General features: G+C 45.5%; 1 protein-coding gene across 1 annotated transcript in view; it reads left to right on the top strand.

Annotated features, from left to right (window-relative positions):
- The window catches only part of WNT3A (Wnt family member 3A), a 41425-nt gene extending 27772 nt beyond the window's left edge, over positions 1-13653 (top strand). The window contains exons 3-4 of the mRNA XM_021389091.1: positions 5183-5448; positions 8677-13653. Of these exons, the coding sequence (XP_021244766.1) occupies positions 5183-5448; positions 8677-9156 (746 nt within the window). The 3' untranslated portion in view covers positions 9157-13653. The remainder of the gene's footprint in view (positions 1-5182; positions 5449-8676) is intronic.

Genomic DNA, 22379 nt, shown 5'->3' with positions numbered 1-22379 from the left:
TTCCTTCCTTCCTTCCTTCCTTCCTTCCTTCCTTCCTTCCTCAGAAGGTGTACAGTCCAGAGCCACCTCAAGCAAGAGACCCTCCTTTTTTATCTTCCTAAGACTGCACAGATCTCACTGCTTTCTTTAAAGAAGTACGCAATGGAAATAGCAGTTCCTCCCTCTCTAAGAAACATCCTAGCTCTTCCAGCTGTGGTCCAGGGTTCAGAATTTGCAGTTTCAGCTCCCAGAACATCTGAGCATGAGTTATGTGGCCCTCTCACCAAGAGCCTGCTGCTACTTCTAGACAACTGAGCAGAGAGCAAGGAAAGATGTAGGGTGTCAACAGCAGAGAGAACAGGGCTCACTGCTATGGTACAAAAGTAGTAGAATGGATTGTGGATTTTTAAGTAAAAAATGAACCATTACATTTGTCCTTCTACTTCACCATTGTCTTTCCTCTCTCATATCTGGAATCTCTGTCTGACCTGGGGTTAATCATTTAGTCACCAAGAGAAAGACTGAGGAAAACTAAGTCACCGTCTGGGCAGCAGAACCTATAAGAGCAGGTTTTGTATGTTAGACTGTCAAAATATTTATGTTGTTATTCATTTGCCTTTCTCATCCCACATCTTGATGGCCCTTTGTTCAGCTCCAACGCCTTCTGCCTACAGTTCTGAAGACATCACTAAATGGAGCATTGCAGGCTCCTGGGGAGATAGGCAGGATTCTTCTCAGGTGTGTGGATAAGGAAGCAGAAGCACGGGCTGACCAAGTCACACAAGAAAGCTGTGCAAAAGCAGGAAAGTAAATCTCAGGTCATGTCATCCTCAGACCTTTGAATTCTCATACTAATGCTGCCCAACCGTGTCTTTCTGCATCCTGAGATGATTCTCCTGCTGAGCACAGAGGTGTTCTACATGGATTGTTCAGACTCCCAGCCTCACAGACTGGGCTCCTTAGAAAACAATTTGTAGAAGTGACAGTGTGTTGGAGAGCTCTCATTGTGTGGGTAGCTACAGAATCATGGAGTCACAGAACCAGTCAGGTTGGGAAAGACCACTAAGATCCCTACCTAGGTCTGACCCCAACTCACCCCACCATGTCCACTACCCATGTCCCTCAGTGCCACATCTCCACGGTTCTGGAACACCTCCAGGGACGGTGACCCCACCAGCTCCCTGGGCAGCCTGTGCCAGCGCATCACCACTCTTTCAGATGCAAAATTGTTCCTAATATCTAACCTGAACCTCCCCTGGTGCAACTTGAGGCCATCCCCTCTCATCCTATCGAGAAGAGGCCAACCACTGTCTTGCTCCTTTCAGGTAGTTACAGAGAGCGACGAGGTCTCCCCTAAGCCTCCTCTTCTCCAGACTGAGCCATCCCAATTCCCTCAGCTGCTCCCCATTAAGTCTTGTGCTCCAGACCCTTCATAACTCTGTTACTCTTTTCTGGACACATTCCAGTGTCTTTCTTGTAGGGAGTGGGCCAGAACTGAACGCCGTACCAGGGTACATAAGAGCCCCCCCAGTCTCTAAAGCCTCCAGGGAAACTTGAGAGCAGGAGCAGGCAGGACTTAAACAAGCCAGAGCTATGGTGACCTTGTGCTGCACTGAAAACAAAGCAGTTAATATGCTCTTAAGCCAACATCCCCATGAGGTATGAGTCCCTAGCAACCTTCCTTTGCCAGATGACTTTCCAGAAGCTCTCTTCAAGTCCTAACGAGATGTTTGTCTCCGGCTACCAGAACCACCCAGAGAGGAATGAGGCGACCTGACCGATATACTGCACTTTCCTGTTATCTTCCCGAAGTCTCTTGCATTTTTATATGGCACCTTAATAACCCCTCATTTCCATTACAAGTGCATGCTTTCCTTCTGCTTATCTGTATCTCTATACACTCCTTCTCCATTCCTGCAGCCACACCGCCTCCAGCTACAACCTGGGGAGCTCTCCAGTGCTCCACAGGGTCAGGTCTGCTCGGTAATGGGAGGACAGTCCCATAACCTGGGAGGTGGCAGGACGTGATTCACGCGATGGCGCTCCTCCATCTGCGTCAATATTGAACTTGCTGCCTGGAGTTAGGGGTAGGAGAAGTAAACCCAGTGCCCTAATTTCATGCAGTCATTAAAGAGATTGGCTGCAACTTTCTCAAGAGACAAACTCCTAACCTCAGCGCCTGGGGCCAGATTGCAGCTTTGCTCTGCCTGCCTACATTCCCCAGGTAGTTACCATCAGATACAATGCTATTTGCTTCCTGTTGTGTGCTGTTAAGTGGTGGCTGCACTCCACCCCAGGGGTGGCTGCATTTCAAAAGCAGGGGAGTGATTACCGCATATACAGGCTGTAAAAGGCATTGGGCTTTTTCTGGGAAGAGAAGAGCCAAGTATAATCGGCGCTTCTTAAGGCAAATCCTATCAAATACCCTCCCGGAGCTGAATGCTTTCAGTAAGGGCCAACAGCAGTGCACAGTTAATGTAACGGACTGGGATTTAGGCTGAACTGGGTACCTGCAGCCAAGGCTGTGCTCCTGTACTCACACAGGACAAAGCCTTCTGTACAAACGCTGTGGTTGCAGCTACTTTCTTTTCAGTCCCAGCATGGTAAGGCCCAGGGGATCTCCAAGGCATTTGCAAACATCCTCTTCTGTCAATCTCTTCTCCCATATGACAGAGATAGGACAAGAGGGTATGGCTTCATGTTGTGCCAGGGGAGGTTCAGGTCAGATATCAGGAAAAACTTATTCTCAGAAAGAGTGGTAATGCACTGGCACAGGCTGCCCAGGGAGGTGATGGGGTCACTGTCCCTGGAGGTGTTCTAGGACCATGGAGATGTGGCATTGAGGGACGTGGTGAGTGGGCATGGTGGGATGGGTTGGGGTTGGACTCCGGGATCTTAGTAGTCTTTTCCAACCTGAATTATACTACAATTCTATGATCATATCAGAAGATTTCAAGATTAGTTAGGCTGCAGTTGGAGGCAGCAGAAAGTCGTTCAGCTTTTCCCTGGTCACTGTATCATCCAACTCTCTGCTGGAGGGTAATGGAACGCATCCCAGCAGTTTATTTGACTGGATTCTGTGAGAAGCATTTGCCCTTCACAGACTGTGGGACTGGTCATCAATCTCCTTGGAGACTCCGTATCAGCCTCCCCATCCGAGAGGTTTGGTCTCTGGATCCCATTTGAGCTTAGGCAAGTGCAAGATGCTGAGTCCTCAGTCCTGTTGGAACTGGTCTCACTCAGTCATGCTCTGAATCCAAGCTTTTGCACAGCTAAAGAGCTGTATGGCCACCAGCTTTGGGAAGCTGGGATCCTTCAGGGTGGAGAGATGCTGAATAAGGATTTTTAAAAATCTCATTGTGGAACTGAGTGTTCCTGCATATTCCTTTCTTGGTTCTGGCTCCCAGGGACTTACTAACCTCATGATGTGCACTGACATTGTGTTCCAGGACATTGCTCATACCTGCTGCTTGTAAGTTCATGCACATTGTTTGATTTGCTTATTGCTGCATTTGGTAGCCTTCCCAAAGCAAAGCAGCACTGCACAAGTTCTTGCTTAAGCCTTCAGTCCAGACGAGACTTCTCTGCAAGCATGCAGGTTTGATTTCTCCCTGAGAACATACTGGTATTTTGGCTTGGCATATTAAACTCTTCTTGTGTTAGTAAAGCCTGGAAGCATATAGAAATTAAAGATTAAGCCAAAATGCCCAGGGAAAGCTCAGATCAGCAAAACGTGGTGCAGAGAACATCAGGGAGGATTTGTGGAGGTATATCATCAGATGAGGAAAAGCTCAAAGAAAGTTGGTGAAGCTGCATCAACTGGAACCTGATCTTCTGCCTTCATGGGAGGTCATATTTCAGCACTTTCCTACTCTAATCATTCAATCATTCAAAAGGTGTCAGAGACAAAATGCTTTCTTGGTCAGCTGGTCTACGGGCCACCACTCCATAGAGGTGAGCTCATGTGGTGAGGGTATACAAGGTTAAGGGAGGCAGGTTATCAGAGCTGTCGTCTTCTTAGAACTGCCTCAAGGGACTGAGAATAGTCTTTTTAATTATAAAATGTCATTTTCCTGAAGCCAAAAAGTATTGCAGAGGTGTTTGCTGAGGTGTAGTGCTGAACTCCACGGTCATTTGCAGTGAGTGAAGAAACAGAATGAAATGAAAACTGAAAACAAAAAGCTGATCCTTTGGTATATTCCTGTTTTCAAAGCAGCTTGAAAAGTTTTCTTTTCAGCATATTATGGAAAAAGCACTGGAAACCAGGAAAGCCAGGTGAACACTGAACTACCCTTCTAATCCCATCTCTATCTGTGATGAAAAGGCTGTGAAGGAGGGCTTCCTCAGAGATCATGAAAACTTTTGGCTGATTATATCTGAGGCAATGGGCAGATAAGGAGAGCTCATTCCAATCTCCTTTGCCAGGACTTTAGTTAAGCGAAGCGAGCTAAGCTTTATGTACCTGCATGATGCCATGTGTTGAGCACTGTCTCCAAAGTGGCTGTAGAGTGGAAGATGGGGATAATGCTTAGTTTACGTAGTTAGGATAAAGAAGTATCTGTCCATCTTGATATTTTCCCACTTTCCAGCCATCAGCAGCTCTCCCAGTGAAGGAGCAGTGGGTGTTGTTCTCACCATGAAAGGCAAAGGCTGATGTTAACTGTAGATTTGCATTTTCATGGCCCAAATTCTACTCATCAGAAGCCAACACTGAGACTCTGTGCATGGCTAAGTGATGCACTGCCTGCAAAGTAGTATATAACTTAGTTTATCTGTCCTGAGAAATTCAGTTTTGCACTGCTTTTTGTTTTGCCACAGCCCCATCCTGAGACCTTAGTTAAATTGTGTTTTCTGACCTCCATGAGCTTGCATCCAGCCTGGATGCCCAGAGAAACTGTGGATGTCCCATCCTGGGAGGTGCTCAAGGCCAGTTTGGATGGGGCCCTGGGCAGCCTGATCTGGTGGGGTGCAATCCTGCCTGTGGCAGGAGGTTTAGAACTAGATGATCTCTGAGGTCCCTTCCAACCCAAGCCATTCTATGGTTCTATGGTTGCCTAGTGTAAGACAATGTCTTTACACCACAGAGAAAAGGAGAGTTTCCTGCCCTTCTGCCATGCCCTCAAGAGAAGATGTTCGCAGCACTGATCACAGCCACACGTGGTCTTTTCACTGGCCAGTGTTCATTGGTTTCTTTCTTTCACAGCTACCAGGGAATCCGCCTTCGTCCATGCCATTGCCTCTGCTGGAGTGGCTTTCGCAGTGACCAGGTCCTGTGCCGAAGGCTCGGCCACCATCTGCGGCTGTGACACTCGTCATAAGGGCTCCCCAGGGGAAGGCTGGAAATGGGGCGGCTGCAGCGAGGACGTGGAGTTTGGGAGCATGGTGTCTCGGGAATTCGCTGATGCCAGGGAGAACAGACCAGATGCTCGCTCAGCCATGAACAGGCACAACAACGAAGCTGGAAGGACCGTAAGGACATTTATTTTTACCTTTCTTGATCTCCTATACTGGTTTCGTGCCTGTCACATTAGATCCTTGCAATGAACATCCAGAGGGAACTAAATCTGGGCTGTTTTACACCAAGAAGTAGTGATACATGTCCCAGAATGGTTCTTTGCTGGGAGGTGACCAATGGATCCCTGTGCCTGGTCCAAAAGTAAATTCACCCAGTCAGATATAAATGTCTAACTTGGAGTTAATTGTCCGTATCCCTCCATAGTAAGTGGATCAAAACACGCAGCACGAGGGTGGAATTTGAAGCGTGAAGTTTTGGATCTTGAAATAACTCCGTTGGATGATGCCCTGTCTGTGCCTGGCTATAGGAAGGAGAGCTGTACAGAGATGTCTGTACTGTAGGTATCTGAAGTTAAGAGAGATGGATCAAAGTTTATGGGCAGGATTCAGCAGGTTAAGCAAAGGTAACTTAGTTTAACCCAGGAAACGTATTCCGAAGCATCCAGTCTGTCCTTGGGCTTCTAATGGGAAAGACTGTGGGTCTTCTGCAGGTCCTCTTCAATCTCTGATCTGATGCCTTGGACACCCATGGAGCTCAGAAGTGATATTATATCCTTGCGTTTTGGCAACTGAATCCTACTCTGAGCACAGCAGGCTGGCAGAGCATGTGCATCCAGGCCTAGCTATGAAAGGACTCGGCTGCCTAACGTGAGATTTAGGTAGCCAAATGTATAACTGCAGACCCCTTCCTTCATATTATGGACCTATAAAATCTATAGATATCTCAGCTTGTGCCTCAGAAGACCCCAGCATTTGTACCACTCTGGGCACGTTGTCTAGAAGGGCCCATCCTGGGGGAGAAAGCTGAATCGCTGGTGTCTGTGGAGTGTGATCCTGCAGCAGCCCTTGAAGGGAGCCCAATGGGTTGGAGGCCTTCCCCCTGGTACCCCCATCCTGCCCTGTAGACTTGAGGGTGGGGAAAAGCAGGAGAGCATTTCCCACCACCCCTCCTCTCAACAGTGTTCTATTTCCCAGGGAGTATTTAAAGGAAAACGAGAGAGAATGTGACTCTGGTGCCTTCAGATTTAACATGGACTGTGCCCCAAAGCCAGCTACTGTGTTTTCACTTCAGTCACTGAAAAAAATATATAAGGGAACTGAAAGCATAAAGTTTTGCCCTCATCTCAATGGCTGACTCATCAACAGTGAATCTTTTTTGTAAGGTGGAAAAGTCCCTATTAAAGGACATTCTCTTTTTATCTCAAGAATAGCCCATAAAGGGCAGAAGAACATAATCTATGGGAAACAATGTGTGAAATTAAATCCACAGGCTTTTGCTAATGTAGACCATTCCACCACTCCTGTGAGATAACTACTTTTCTTTCTCATGTAGTAAACTTGAATTAGTTCATCCCTCAGTGGGAGAAAGATACATCACCGCAATCAAAAGAGGTTAATGTGGTCTTTTTCCCTGAGGACCAGGCTCAGATGTGCCTAGGAGGATGTATGACTGTGCAGAGAGCCATAGCAAAGCCAGCACGGTTGAGCAATGCTAGGAAACATTTGTTCTTGCTAGGACTTAGTGCATCTACCTCTTCAGGTGGATGCTGTTTAACCTCTGTGGAGTTATTCCACCTCACACCATAGGACAGCTGGTCTGAAGCATGGAGTACAGTCTATCAAGATAAGGAAATACCACCTGAAATAAAACTTGTCCACAAGATGAATATGAGGAATAATGTGGTTTCCCCAAGCCCTGACCCAAATTATCCCAGGTAACCCAAGGCACTGTGCATTGCTGGGATAGGTGATGAGATACAGAGGACTGTGGGGAAGCTGGGTAGAGTGAAAAGGAGGGATTTACCTTAAAGTGAGAATCCCAGGAAAAAAGTGTGCTGTGAGCAAAATCCCTGTGATCTCAGGTCTGGAGGGGTCTTGTGACTGTCAGTGTTGGCAGTGAGTTATTTCTGAACATTTTACAGATTTCAGCAATTCTGAACATCTGAAATCCGCTGTTTTTTAAACTGGTGTTTGTGATTCTCACCGTGCCAGCACCCATGGGTAGCTGTTCCAGCCCTCCATGCTCAAGTGGTTTGAGCTAAGCCTGAGCCCATAGGCAATGTTTCATATTAGTTCCCAACCGTACCACCAGGCCAGAAGCCTTGATTAAGTTCAGCATGATTACATGAACCAAACATTTTGTGGTTCTCTCTCATTGCTAATTACAACCTCTTTTGCGGCATGTGATACTCCGTAAATAACACAGGAAAGCACCTGGTGAACATCAAGGTGCTGATTCATGGTAAATCTCTTGGGCTCAGGCTGCCACTCGTCTGTTCACGTACCCAGAAATTTGCTGATCAGTCTGAAAGTGCAGATTATCAAGTGGGTTGCATAAGGCTGTCTCCCACCTGAGAATACCAGAGGGCAGCATCACTAGAAACCTTCAGACTCATTTTAAGAGTGGTGAGGGCAACCGATGATCAATAATCTCCCTTCCATATATTCTCGGACTGTGCTTTACCTTGAAATGTGAGCCATTCAAAATCAGAATTTGGGCCCCTATTTTTATATGTTAAGTGGTTTTAAGAAAATTTGCTTAAAAATAAACAACGCATTAGTTTTCAGGTTTCTGAACATAGCCACCAGTAAGACTAGAACCTTGTTTGATAAAGGAAACATGGAAACATACGTCATAAATGGAGTTATGCTCCGGGTGTTTAGGACATTTCTCATTTCTTTAATTTCCAAATGGAATAGCTGTCTATGTCACCCCAAAGACATTATTTTAGTAGGTTTCTCCATTCTTTGCTTTTCTGCATGGATATGTCCAAATTGTATTCTTGGGTGACAACACTGATATTATATAAATATTACATATCGTATAAATATTCGTGTATGGACATTGGTAGGAAAAACATTAATATATACAGAATCACTTCAGCCTTTGTTGAAAGCAACTGATAGATGCTTAAAACTGGGGTGAGAATCTGAGACAGTCACTGAAAATAACAAAGTTGTGAAAGTTTGATTTGCCTCAGTATCTCGGCAGTGCGTCGACTGAGGGAAAAAGATGGTTCTTGTTCACAAGGCGCAAATATATCTATGGAAACACTCCCAGCTTTAGGAAATCTAGGGTTCTATGATTCTAAATCCGGGCTGAATTGGAAAATGCCGTATGTGTTTCAATGGCAGGCTAATGTCTTCCCTCTTCTTTGCTTTTTCTCGCCTTCTCTTTTCCAGTCTATTATTGAACTCATGCATCTGAAGTGCAAATGTCACGGCCTGTCGGGCAGCTGTGAAGTGAAGACCTGCTGGTGGTCCCAGCCTGACTTCAGGGTCATCGGGGACTATCTGAAGGACAAGTACGACAGCGCTTCGGAAATGGTGGTGGAAAAGCACCGGGAATCCCGTGGCTGGGTTGAGACCCTCCGGCCCAAATACAACTTCTTCAAGGCTCCGACTGAGAAGGACTTGGTTTACTATGAGAACTCACCCAACTTTTGCGAGCCCAACCCTGAGACAGGTTCCTTCGGGACTCGCGACAGGATCTGTAACGTCACTTCCCATGGGATTGACGGTTGTGACCTTTTGTGCTGCGGCCGCGGGCACAACACGAGGACTGAGAAACGGAAAGAGAAGTGCCACTGTATCTTCCACTGGTGCTGCTACGTCCGCTGCCAGGAATGCATACGAGTCTACGATGTCCACACGTGCAAATAAAGCGGGCAAACCCCTTTACCGGGCTCCAAGAGGAGAAACAGATTCGAGCCTACTTCCTCTGAGGTTGCAGACATGAGAGAAGTCTACTTTTTTGATATAAAAAGAATAAAAAAAAAAAATTAAAGGCTAAAACTGGTTGGATAGAATAGGTCTAATGACTTCTGGGCTATCCCGAGGTACATCTGGCAGTCACACAAGTTACGCCGCAATGATGCATCCCATAGGAGACAGCAGCTTTTTAGCTAGCCTTCAACACAGAGCTGGAAAGAAGAGCATCAGCAAAAGCATGGATTGGCTCTGCTCTCGCCCACCCGAAGTGATTTGTGTGATTAAGTGTCCTTTGAAAGACTTGCATCTTCCTAGATATCTCCTTTTTCCTCAGCCAGAGAAAGGCTGTGTTGGACAGCAGCACTAAGCTTTCTATCTACATACCCAAACGGCCAGACTCTGTGCATAAGAGCAACAACAACAACAGCAAAAGAAATAAAAGCAGATAAGTTCATGATGTAAAAAAAAGGAATTAAATTCTCCTTTACTTTTGCCCTGGAACCAGAGAAGTCTAGAAATATATGATAGAGCTGTAGAGTGGGCAGGCTCTTCACGTGAACTTTTTAGCATAGTAGCTTCTGCCAAATTTGACATAGGATGCAGTGGCACCTATAGAGAGGGAGGGAGGGAGAAGGCAAAGGAAAGGGAGAGAGAACTGCCAGTGGTTTCCTGCAAATGCCTTGTTGGTGCACAGGTGATGTGCATTGTACAGAGAAGTTCAGTACCTGATATGTGAAGTGAAGAGGACTCAGCGTGTGCATTGAGAAGGAGATGGTCCCATGATGGGACATGTTGCTCCACCTGTGTCCCAATACGAGGCTCAGCCAATGAGTTTTCGTTGGAGACATGGTGCAGGGCGATTCTCCTTGTGCTGAACTCTTGCTGCTGGGAAGAGGACACCTGACTCCTCAGCATCCTGGCTCTCTCCAGTAGAGGAGGAAAGGGAAAATGTCTCTCTCTCCCAGACCATCACCGAGAGTGGAAAGTGCACTTAGTCCATCCACTCTCCTCACCTCATGCAGGCTGCCCCCTGGGCACTTAGCAAAACCCTTAGACCACAAGTGTGTCAGGAATTTGACTCTGAATGACAGTTTGTCATCCATGCATTTACATGGCAGTGATCCAACCTTCACCCCCAAAGCTGGAGCGGTTTCAGATTCTAGCCAAATTTGGTTCCTCACCTAATATCTACAGCCATTCCCATCTCTAAAAGTGGCACAGATTAAGACGTATGGAATCCAGACTCTGAATCAGCCCAGAGTTTGGGCAAGGTTGGACAGAGAGCCAAATCCCAACTGTGCAGTGTTGCCCCATCTCTGCTGTTCGCTTCCAGCTCCCCTTCTTTATGTGTTGCTCTACTTTTGATTTCAGATTGCCTGGTACAGAAAGAGCTCTCATTTCTGATGCAAGCATCAAGGCTTCCTTCAACCATGTGGGTACTGGGCCAAAATCTCAGCCCACTGCCTTGCTATTTAAAACACTGGAGTTGTTCCTGTTCATTATTGGCATAAACAAGTGCTGAATCAAACATGGAGTTGTAGTCTGTTTAACTTCCAATGTACTTGCCCCATGTCCTCTTTGTCTTACTCATACCTTGACTTCCTATCTTTGGAAAAAAGACCAAGGATTGACATTATTTCTTTCAGAACAGGGAGTGAAATGCATTGTGATTCATCTCGCAGTGAGCCACAAGAGTCTTTTCATGGACAGCAAAGCAATGTAATTATGACTGTTGGCTAGTTCGACCCTGGAAATTTATGTAGAGAAATCAGGGTGCTCTTCTATCCCAGAATCTCAGCTTATTCCCAGAACTGAAAGAGAAAACATGCAGAAGAGGCAGGGAATTAACAGAGCTTAATCAGAGAGAAAACAGGAGGAAATGAGGCCTCCAAGGGTTGACTCTGAGTCGAGGCATCTCCTGAGAATACTCCTTGGCTGGTGCAGTTTGTGCATCACTGTATGTCTCAGGGCTATGCCCAAGGGCACAAGCAAGTTTTGCGTATTGATGGAGGCACTTCTATTAATGCTCTGCAAAATAGCTGCAATGAAGTGAGAGGAAATAGAGAGGAGAGAGGGAAGGAAAGGTCAAGAGAAGCAAAGAAAGAAATGGAAAGAGAAACAACTGATTTGTACATCTAAACACGACATACAGTGGGTGGCCACACATCATCTGGTAGAAAGCAACAGATGACTGGAAACTGAGAAAAAGATGAACCAATGAATGGATAGATGGCTGATTTTTATAAAACAGTCTGGTGGAAAAGGAAAATCTGATCATTATAGCAAATAGAGGGGAAGGCCATTGCAGGGGGACATTGCCACAGTAACAAATATTCAGATACAAACTGTCAGGAAAGAAAACTCTGAAGGAAAACATATACAAGATGAAAGGCATTGATGAATTGTGGAGATGGGATAAGGGAATATAAGTCTGATTTACTTAATATAATGCAGTGCTAGCAGTCTCAACAAGAGATGTTAGGCATCTCCTGCCAGAGACTTCTATCCAAAGAGTAAGAATGCAAATTGCTCCAGATCATGATCTGTGTCAAACCATTGACTTCATCAGGATCACACCCACAACTAAATTTACCCTAATATCTTTAAGCAAGGTGCTTTCACATTCCTTCCTGTACACCATGCCAGTGAAGGAATGGGACAAAGGATCTGGCTTCCTTGCATGGGAGTCGGATTCTGACCCCATGCCATCCACAGCATGCTAACATTCACAGTTTCCGCATTTGCATCAGAACCAAGCCCAACATCACTTGTGGGTGGAGCTCCTTGGTAAGCATGGGGAAAAAAATAGACATCTGCTGAGGAATTGCCTCTTATGGTGAACAAAAAGATTTGACTGTAGTAGTGGGATCTATTTCACCTGGCTGCGTCAAAGTCAAGCATCTTCTCTAAACTATCTGTCTAATTTTCTACTAAGATCAGTGGCAAGGCACATACAAATGCAGAAGGTGATTCATCATAGGCTAGGATGGTATCTAAGCTGGGTTTGTAAACTGCCCTCTAGATGTACCTCTGTCTTTCCGCTGACCTGAGCTGATGAGCTCATCCTAGATGATGAACTCTCAGACTGGATACAGTCTGATGATGTGAAGTCCACCATGAGTCAAAGAGGTGAAGCTACAATCTGATCATCAGCTGAGATGGGCTGGAAGCTGTACTCCTTCATTTAAATCTGGGGTCAGGCTCAGTGCTCGGGGACTTCCAGCCCATTCAAAGTATTTTTAACAAAGCCTATGCATATTTAATAGGTTTTATTATGTAATTAGTCATCTACTAATAGTAGCAAGGGGTTGTACAGTGTAAGGGATTGAGCAGCTGCTACTGAAATCGATGACATATGCTTCTGTGAATTCTGCTGATGACCTCAGGTCCACCTGAGGGTTTTAGTCATAGGTCTGACTCTACCCATGTGGAGGGGAAAAGGAGAACCTGCTAGGGGTCTAGGAGCAAGGGACTGCTGAGTATAACTGCTAAGCCTGCATCTGGCCTCACAGCTTTGGAGGAGTCACTTGGGACCTCAGTAGTTTATGCACATGAATTCAGGAAATGTGTTTGAAAAAACTAAGATCCTACTCTGCTACATTTTCTTGGTGTCTCATGTCAGGGTTCCCACTGCAATGAGCAGTGAGGTGCTATACCTCCCTATCTATCATCTCAGATGCAGGGGGTCTCATTTAGAGAACTTTCTAAATGCAACTCAAAGCCTTCTTCTGCTTCAGGTTCTCCAAGTCTTTCAGAATGGTAGGGTGTTCCTCACAGAGGAGATTTTAGGTTTCATCCAATGATAGAAGATTCTAGACACATTTTAGGGCATCTAAAATAATCTAAATTGGAATGCAGCTGTTGATTCAATGGCATGGGACCCCCACAGGTCCTGTGTCACACATACTAAATCTAGTCAGTTGTATTAGAAACCATAGGGTACCCAAAAGGACTCATGTCTCACGATGCCTATGTGTAGATGGTTGAACTTCTCAATTGTCTGGTAATGGTTTTCTGGCAATTTCCTTCCCCCTCAGCTTGTGCTCGTGTGTACTCAAAAGGAAAAGGTCATTCATTTCCAACTCAGCCTCCATGGTCCATGGTGCCCTTCCCTTCAGCCTTCACTTGTGGTGAGGTTTGTCCTCAGGCAAATGTGTAGCAGGGATGTGTTGGATAGTAGCAGGGAAAAGGGAAAGGATATCAACCATCAAAGTAGCACAGAAGTAAAAAATAAAAATAAAGACACATAATTTATTTCCTCTTACGTGCAGCTATCCAGCCTTTCCTTTAGCTGAGCAGATGGGCTTGATGGGCCCCATCAGTTCTGCATCCAACCTCATTCAAGTCAGCAGAGTTACATGCGAGGGGTGAATTTGGTCTCATCTCTTTTCTTTCTGTGAAAGAAACTGAAAGTGTAGGAGCTTTTTATTGTCTTGGTTTAGTTCTAGAATTTGGGGATTTCTCTTTCTCAGAGAAAAAAAATGTGAGGAGGAGAATGCAAGACTTTTTCTATTACTGGTCTCCTATGTATCTCTTTCAGCTGAGTGTCGTGCTCAGCACTTCTCCAAAATATTTTGGAAGTCTCCAAAATTATCTTCACTCCTTACAAGGGGCTTCATGTGCACGATGAAAGCAGTCAGAATTTAATCCTGAGAAGGACTGTCACACCACAGAATGCCATTTGATGCAGAAGTCTCTGGGCTAGCACCACGCACATCAACTCCACAAACAGAAGTGCTGTAGTCTTAGCTGGATGGTGCAGGATTTTGGTGTTAGTTAACTTCATAGTAAAATTTCATCTGATATTCAATCTAAAATATGTTTGGTTTTTCTGTGCATTTAGTTCTATTGCCACAGGAATGTCCATGAATTGTAACACATTTGTCATGTGTGTTTGTGTTTGCCAATTCCCCACCCTTAAATTCAAATATTGGAGAAATACTTCCTCATCTTATGAGCTCTGGGTCACATTTTAGCTTCAAGGAAAGGCTTCAGTGCAGAAAATCTGTGGGTATTCAGGATTACAGCTTGAGCATTCTGCAGGAGCTGGGAGTTGTGAATCCAGTCCTGAGTTCCGTGCTATGGAAATTAGTTCAGGCTTCCCTCAATGCCTTGACGATAGGCTTCAGGAAGATAATATAGGGTCACAAAAAGGCCACAATCAAACTGCCCTGCAGCCACCAGCCATTGTGCCTGGTTAAAACTAATAAACAGCGTCAGCTGCCCATAGGAAAATGACTCCTGGCTCCGCCACAGACCTGCTGGATATATGGGAGAAAAGCTGTACAGAGAGTGGCAGGTGATGAGAGTGAATGTGGGCTGAGTTGGGAGGAGGTCCTGTCTCTTCTCCATAGCTGTGTTTCTTCTGTTCTCCATCTCCCCCCAAGCTAAATCTTGGCTGTTACTTAACACAGGAGAGAATCTCTTCTAGATTTCCCTTATCCCATGGGGCAGCAGTAGTGAGATCTGGCTCCCTTTTTGCTCAATTGTCTTTCGTCATGACTTAACCCTCCATTACATCTCCAGCTCTCTCTTACGTGCTCTGACAAAAGCTAATGTTCTGCCCTTCGTCGCTGCTGGGCACGGGGACAGGATCCTGATGTCTTAGGTCTCTGTTAGCTGCTGCTGGGTGCAGATGTTTCCTTTTGGTGGGAAGTGAAGGCTCTGGCGGCCTCTATTTTGAGTAATGGGGAGATTTCTCAAGCACTAATGGGAGAACAGGGTCTAACTCCCAGGTAGTGGTACCTGAGAATGGGATTCAGGACACAGACTAAGGCAATTAAATGTAGGTATCTACATGTGAGCTGGGTGCTTGAAGTCCCATACAAGCAATGATGATGAGATCCATTTGCCTAAATGTAGCATCTAGGGCTGAATTGAATTATTGAAGATAGGTGTCTAGAGTTGTAGGGGATGCTCCAGGGTACCCCACTGGCTTCTGGTAGCTGCTCTGGAAGAGTGCATCCTCCCCTTAAGTCCCATGGAATATCTTCCAGCCCCATGCAGATGTCTCAGAAACCCCAGGGCATCTCAGATGCCTGTGCATGAGCAACCCAGTTGATTTCCTAGTCAGTAGATACTGGAGATTAGAGAACAATTCAGCGGGCCAAAGGTAAGCAGCCACCATAGGGCAGGTTGAACCACTCTGGGCCCCACTGACTATGCTGATGGTCCCCATAAGATATGGGTCTTTAGACATCTAATTGACATGGAGACACATGCTTGTGAGCATCTACAAGTGGGTGTCTCAATCTCTGAGCTGGACCCCACTTTGGAGACTCTAAGATGGAAATCTCTGTTTGAACCCAGTTCTGCTCTCGCTTAGACTGATATAAAACAGGAGGCATCATTTCCATAATGCCTGACTTACAAGCATTCCAAAGGGAGCAGAAGGCAGATCTCCTCTATAAAAATAGTTGAAACCAATTTACTGGCTGGTATGTAATGTGTTTGACCCCAAGAGAGCATCTCTGCTGCTCCTCTTGGTGAACATATAATGAAAATGAACCAGTCCCTCCAAGTCATCTACAGGCAAAATCTTGCTGTTATGTGAATACTATCTAGATAGAGAAAGCTTCTGATGCACAACAGTCACAAGCATGTTCTCCACCTGACTTTGCCTCCTTGTCTCTCTCTGTAGACCTTGCTCTTATACATGTTCTGTGGACCAAGGGAGGTCTTGGACAGCCCTGCATGGAAGTGGAGAGCGGGGAATGTGCGAGGAGATGCTTTCCTCATTTTCCTTTCTTTTTTCAAGTTCCTTCTCCTTATTTATTAGTATTTATTTATTTCTCACCACTCATTCCACTCTACCAAAAAGCCTGAAGGCACACCTACTACAGGCATAGGCCAGCAAGCAGCCGAGTGTCACCCATGCTTTTGAGGGAAGGCACCACTTCATCAGAGCTTCTTCCCAGCATGCACTTGCCACCACTTGCTAAGCACAGGAAGCCCAAGTTTCCAAGGCAGGCTCCAAAAACCTCCAGAATCCTCCTCTATGTGATGAAATCCACCCCAGTGAAACCTCCATTCCGCTGATGCTCATACCTCCAGACCTGGTTGTCCCACTGCCCACCTGTCCCCCACTGACTGCAGCTCAGCCTTACACCTCTTCATCTCAGTGAAGATGTCTCTATCGTGGCATCACTTTCTGTCACTCCTAGGCCAAAATCTGCCCAAACAGGAGACCTCTCATTGCTTTGAACTATCTGACGAGCCCACCAGCAATGTCAAAGGCATAAAACACAGCCCTGTAGTGCCACAGGGGATTTCTCCACGGTATGAAACATGCTTGTCCAGAAGTCAAGGACAAGTATCTTCTTGTGGGTGGGTTTTTTGCTGTTACTTTCCCTTCCCACAGACTGTCTGCCTGATTACATCACCCTGTTCAGAGCTATGTCACTGTCTGTAGCCCTTCCCTAGCCTGCCCCTGCCCCCACCCCCACTGAGTACCCCTTTGTACAGAATGCATGTATGATACAACCTGAAATTCCAAAGCTATTGTACAAAGTAGGATCGTCACTTTTTTTCCTCAGTATTTTGTTAAGTCTGATGATTTTTTTAATGATTATTTATTTTATGAATAAATGTATATATTAGTAAGAGTATATATTTGCGGAAATAACTCATCGGGACAGTGTTGTTGCTCTGCTGTTGTGCTTGTGACCTCATTGGCTTTTCCAATTTTTCCAATACCCTGTTTTCTACTGACAGCACATTAGAGATGTCTTGTAACTGTTTTTTTTTTGTTACCAGTTAAGTTTGATAGATGTGTTAACTTTATAATGAAAATTAAAAAAAAAAAAAAAGCATTAATTTTAACCCGCGTTTGAGTATTTCTCCAACCATTCTACAGTTTTAATGGGAAGCCATTCCATATCAGGGGCTGAAATATAGCTGGAAAGAGGTCGGGAAGAGATTTACGTATATTCCCCTTGTAGTACAGAAGCTGTGTGCTTTGAAAGAAGAGATGCCACCCAAGCTGGTGCCAAACCCATGCCCACTTTCTGCAGTGACAGTCCTGTTCAGAATAGAACATGTACATTTAAACAGCCACAAGCCCATTTCTCAGCTGAGCATCTCTGGGACAAAGAACCACAGAACAGCTTGGGTTGGCAGGGACTTAAAGATCACCTAGTTCCAACCCCCCTGCCATGGGCTGGGTGCCCCCCACCAGATGAGGCTGCCCAGGGCCCCATCCAACCTGGCCTTGAGCACCTCCAGGGATGGGGCACCCACACCTGTGCCAAGGCCTCACCACCCTCTCTTCTTTAACTTCTTCTTTAACAGGGAGAAACTTCCCCCTGACTTCTAATCTAAATCTCCCTTCTTTTAGTTTAAAACCATTCTCCCTTGTCCTATAGGATGTAATTAGGGGAAGACAGATAGGGGAACCCCTGGTGTTCCTTTCACTGGAACCCTGTGGCTGTTTGTCTGCCACCATATTCACAAAACCAGAAGCAGATCACATCCTACAGGTCTTCTTGTGGCCTTAGCCACTCACTTAGGAGAGATTTAAACCACCCGGCTTTAGCCCTCACAGACCAGATGTCTCCTCTATGTCCATCCTTGATGACCTCTTTATAGAAAATCAAGGGAGTTGAATACACCCAGAGATTCATCTCACTTATTTAAAACATATTGCTGAGATGGTATAAATCATCTTCTGGAGATTTCTGGGTTTTTTTGTTTTTTTTTTTTTCTGCAATGATTTGCAATGATTCTAAATGAGCATATCTATAAACAAACAACAAAAAAAAAGACCATTTCCTACAGTTGGACTGGACGACTGTGTTGAGGGACGTGGTTTAGTGGGGTTATGTTGGTGGTAGGTGGATGGTTGGACTGGATGATCTTGGAGGTCTTCTCCAACCCTGGTGTTTCTATGATTCCATGGGAAGATCCTGGGAGACTAGTAGCATACTGTGGTGTCCAAGAAATAATATCTCCCCCAAACACACACCCACACCTTGTTTCAAATGACACAGGTCAAACACCACAGAGAGCTCTCAGCATACCGGGCTCAGCATATTTTCCAGAAATAAGTGATAAACATTCTTATTAAAGAGCCCTTGAGATAAGTTTGTCAAGCTGCGTTGCCTGCTTCCCCAGGTTCAAGCAAGAGTACCTTTCTTTTGGCTTATGTAGAAAAAACTAAGAAATTTGTGTACATCTCAGAAACTTTTACCTTCTCCATGCGGGCATATTTGCTGTTAACCCCTATGGATCCTTTTAGGAACTAAAGAAGAAAATCTGGTATTGATAACCCATTGCTGCCCCATGACCTGAAATTTTTACTATGGGGGGAACTGCCGAAGTCCCCTCTTTTGCAAAACAGTCCCTTTCCTCTGTAAGGTAGCAGCATGGTCTAACTATGGTCAGATTTAGCCATACCAGAAGGCTTTGCTCATGACAATCTAGTTCATAGAAGTAATCTAAAACCGTTCCCATACTGAATGGCAGCTCTTAGACCCACACAGACGAGGGTTTAGTCTTATCCTCAAGCAAAATTTAAGAACTAATGTGCACAGACAACTTGACACCCAGAGAGAATTAAATACCTATCTTCCTTGTCAAGAGCAGAGTTGAGATTTTAGCATTTCTTTGACAAACAGCGCTCTGAACTTGGACAAAGATTTCGTTTCCAGCAAAGAGTCAGTACCAAACTGATAAGACTACTCCTAACCAAACTCATGGCCAGGCTCACATGCCACAGTGCTGGTAGCTCATCACCTCTCCTGACTTCTTTCATAAAATCCAAGAATCATTAAGGTTAGAAGAGACCTCTAAGCTCATCAAGTCCAACCATCAATCCATCCCCACCATGTCCTTCAGTGCCACATCTCCATGGTACTTGAACACCTCCAGGGACGGTGACTCCATCGCTCCCTGGGCAGCCTGTGCCACTGCATTACCACTCTTTCTGAGAAGAAATTTTTCCTAATGTCCAGCCTTCCATGTACAAGCATCTCATCCACATGCAAGCAGTAACTTGAGCAAGTCTGAGATATGCTAGATCCACAGCACATGTGTAAATTGGTCTCTACGTGATGATCCCAAGACTTCTGAGAGCCCCCAGTGTCCTTGTGCCTGAACATGAATCTGGTGGAATCAAGACACCAGGAGTCAGACAAATCTGCATATGAACAAGGTACCCAAAGCCTCCACGAACTTGCAGACTTGCCACACAGGCTTCACTGATTACAAGGAGCGGGATTCAGCTCCCAGATTCAAACACAGAAATGTAGGCACCCACAGAACTTCAAACAAGCCTATCAGTGCCCTGCAGGCATTTCAATCTGGAGTATCCTGCCTGTCCTCCAGGAGCAGTTCCAGAACCATCATGGATCCGTGTCATGTCTGGCAGCTCCAGGAAGATATCTCAGGTCGCCCAAGACATGACAAAAGCAACAGACAGTTGAGATGAGGCAAGTGAACTGAGCCAAAATTTCCTGTGAACTTCCTGTTTCATGTTCCCATTCTTCTCAGTGAAGTTGAGAGAGGGCTTAATTTCAGCTTCCCTAGGTGCAGTGTCACCTGGGCTTGGCACTTGCAATACTAAAGACCCTGAAGGAGACCCATGCACCTCTGAATCATTAGCTGGATGCTCACATGAACCATCCTAGGTGGTACCAGGTGTTTAGGCAAAAACATTGACATTTCAGTCTCCAGTGGTTGTAGCAGGAGTTTAGACTCTCTGAGCACATGCAGTACTCTCCTACACATGTTTAGGTGTTTTAATCTGCAAGTTGAATCCCGCTTGAGCAATCAGTCCAATACAGCATCCTTTGAAGATGAGTTAACCAGCAGAAAGCAATTCCTGACCAGCAGCTAACCAGGCCATGAAGAAAGAAGCTGTGACCCAATGTAATTTGAAAGCTTTGCCATTTCATTACTACCCAGCCTGGCTTTGGAATTTGCTTACTGATCTCTTTTATTTGCAGGTGTGGGTTATTTTCCCTCATCATACAGTCATTTGGAGGCACATAGCCAGATTTGCATTCCACAGGGCTACAATCCGGTCTGGGATTTGCCTGCAAGTGTCAACAGGTGAAGTGTTAACTAATGAACTTGGTGGTAGTGTTAAGAGGAGGTCAGCTCCGTTTTTCTTCAGTTTGGTTTCATGCAAGGACAGCAGCGCTAGGTAGATTCTGACAGCCATCTAAAATAGATCTGTGCTCTGAACCTGACCCTTTGAAGCCTTATTCCATCTTCTGCATTTCCTGACACCCTAAATGGCGTGTCCTTTTGTCAAAGAGGAGGTACAACAAGGCTACGTTCAGCATCTCTCAGCTAGCACTCGAGAACTGAGAAATAAACCAGTTCTGTGATATTTCTTCCTGGGATACGTGAAACTATGGTCATTCCCAATTCTGTAGCATTGGTGTGCGTGGGAAGCGGTGGTGGTAGTCATGAGGTGCCAACTTGTTTTAGAGAGGATGTATTTCATGCAAGCATTCATGGTCTTGGACCTATTTTTTCTGTCCTAGTCATTGCTGTTGGGTCATGCAGGCAGTGTCTTTCATGCAGGGAATATCAAGGTCTCCGTGCAAAACTGGATAGCTTCAGTGAGAAAACTATCTCAGGACAGCCACACAGCAAGGGCAACAGGCAGCATTCGGAAATCCACGTGCAAGCCTCCCCTCCCTATCAGACAGAGTAGAGACTTGAACCAGAGTAGAGACTTGACTATCCTGGCTGAGTCACCAGCCGTCCTGAGTGACTGATAACACCAGCCCAGTCTTGAGCAACCTTACAGGAACTCTGATTTCAACAAACTGTAGCTTTCCTGAGGAAAAATGCTTCCTTTGAAATTGCTGCTCCCCTCTCCTTTACCTCACAAAGGTAACTGGGGTCCCACCCACTCTTTAGACCCACGTTCACACTTAAGATTGCAGATTGCAATTGCCTTCGGCTAGTTGGTGTGAATAAAGATGGGTGTTTTGTTTTTTTTTTTAATAAAGATTGATCACCATCACACCTAGACTGAGATGACACACAGCACCGTCAAACACCCAGCAGATGGTTTTATCTTCCACACTGCCAGAACAGAAGACTGGACTTTGCAGGAGTACTCTCTGAAGCATGGTTTCTGCAGCATCAGCTCGGACAATAGTATGTCTTATTGAGGTGGAGCTGGCAGGACAAGTAAATAGCCCTGAAGTGGGTATGTGAAGGACTTGGGCTGATATTAACAGCTAAATCAATAAATCCACATTACTGGTTCAAATGTGGAGTGAGAACACCATCCCCTGTCTTTCCACGCTGGGTCACCAGGGAGGAGTTTGGCATATGGAGGGCTGTCAAGGAGCTAACCTTTAGGCTTGTTAGTTAGTGATAATTGAGTGGTCCTTGAGAGCTCTGAATGAGTTCCTTGGCTGCCCATCTGCTGCTACAGGCTGGCAGGGCCTGCTTGGCACACCCAGTCTTAACTGCAGATGTTCCTGTGAGAGGGAGGAAGGTTACACATTAAAAGGCAGCAGACACTCCAAATGCATACGGAATAACATGCAACCAAAAGGCTGGCTGCACAACTTCGCTGAATTCGTTTTTCCTCCCCTGTAATTAGGAGGGTTTGATACCTGAGGAGCACAATGAGATCTGGCTGCCTATTGTTGTGATGATAGTCTCGATCACAGTCATACCCCTTATTTTGTGAAGGCATCTCCAGTGCTCACCACCACTGACGACCACCCCTAGTGCTAGGTGATGTACAAATTCAAGACAAGGTGATGGACCTGATCCTGATCCTAAAGCTTCCAAGTCCAACCAATCTTTTTTACCTAACCCTGTTTACATCCATCAACAGTGATGGCATATAAATACCCCCTGGCTATTAGTGTGGGTTGCCTGAGCCAGTTTGCTTGTTGGCTAACAGCCATACCTAAGGAGGCCACCAACTCGTACCTATCAAGCAGATGTCTTGTATGTCATCTGAATGCAAAACTAACATTAAGGTCGTAACAGTAACGTGGTCTGGCTTAACTAGAGAAAAATGAGGTTCATCTTTTAGCAGCAGATATCAGAAATGTTATATCAAGGAAACTATTTTTTTCCACTTGAAGCTTGGAAGTGGTACAAGTCAATAAAAAAGTTCTTAGAATTCTGCCAGCTCACCAGGAGTGTGGTTATACCTCGCTGGCATAAAGAAGGTGGGAAGTGCTCTGCAAGTAGAG

The sequence above is a fragment of the Numida meleagris genome, chromosome 2, assembly GCF_002078875.1.
Source record: "Numida meleagris isolate 19003 breed g44 Domestic line chromosome 2, NumMel1.0, whole genome shotgun sequence".
Classification (NCBI taxonomy): Eukaryota; Metazoa; Chordata; class Aves; order Galliformes; family Numididae; genus Numida; species Numida meleagris.
The sequence above is the reverse complement of the archived record's forward strand: the minus strand, read 5'-3'. Positions and strand labels throughout refer to the sequence as shown.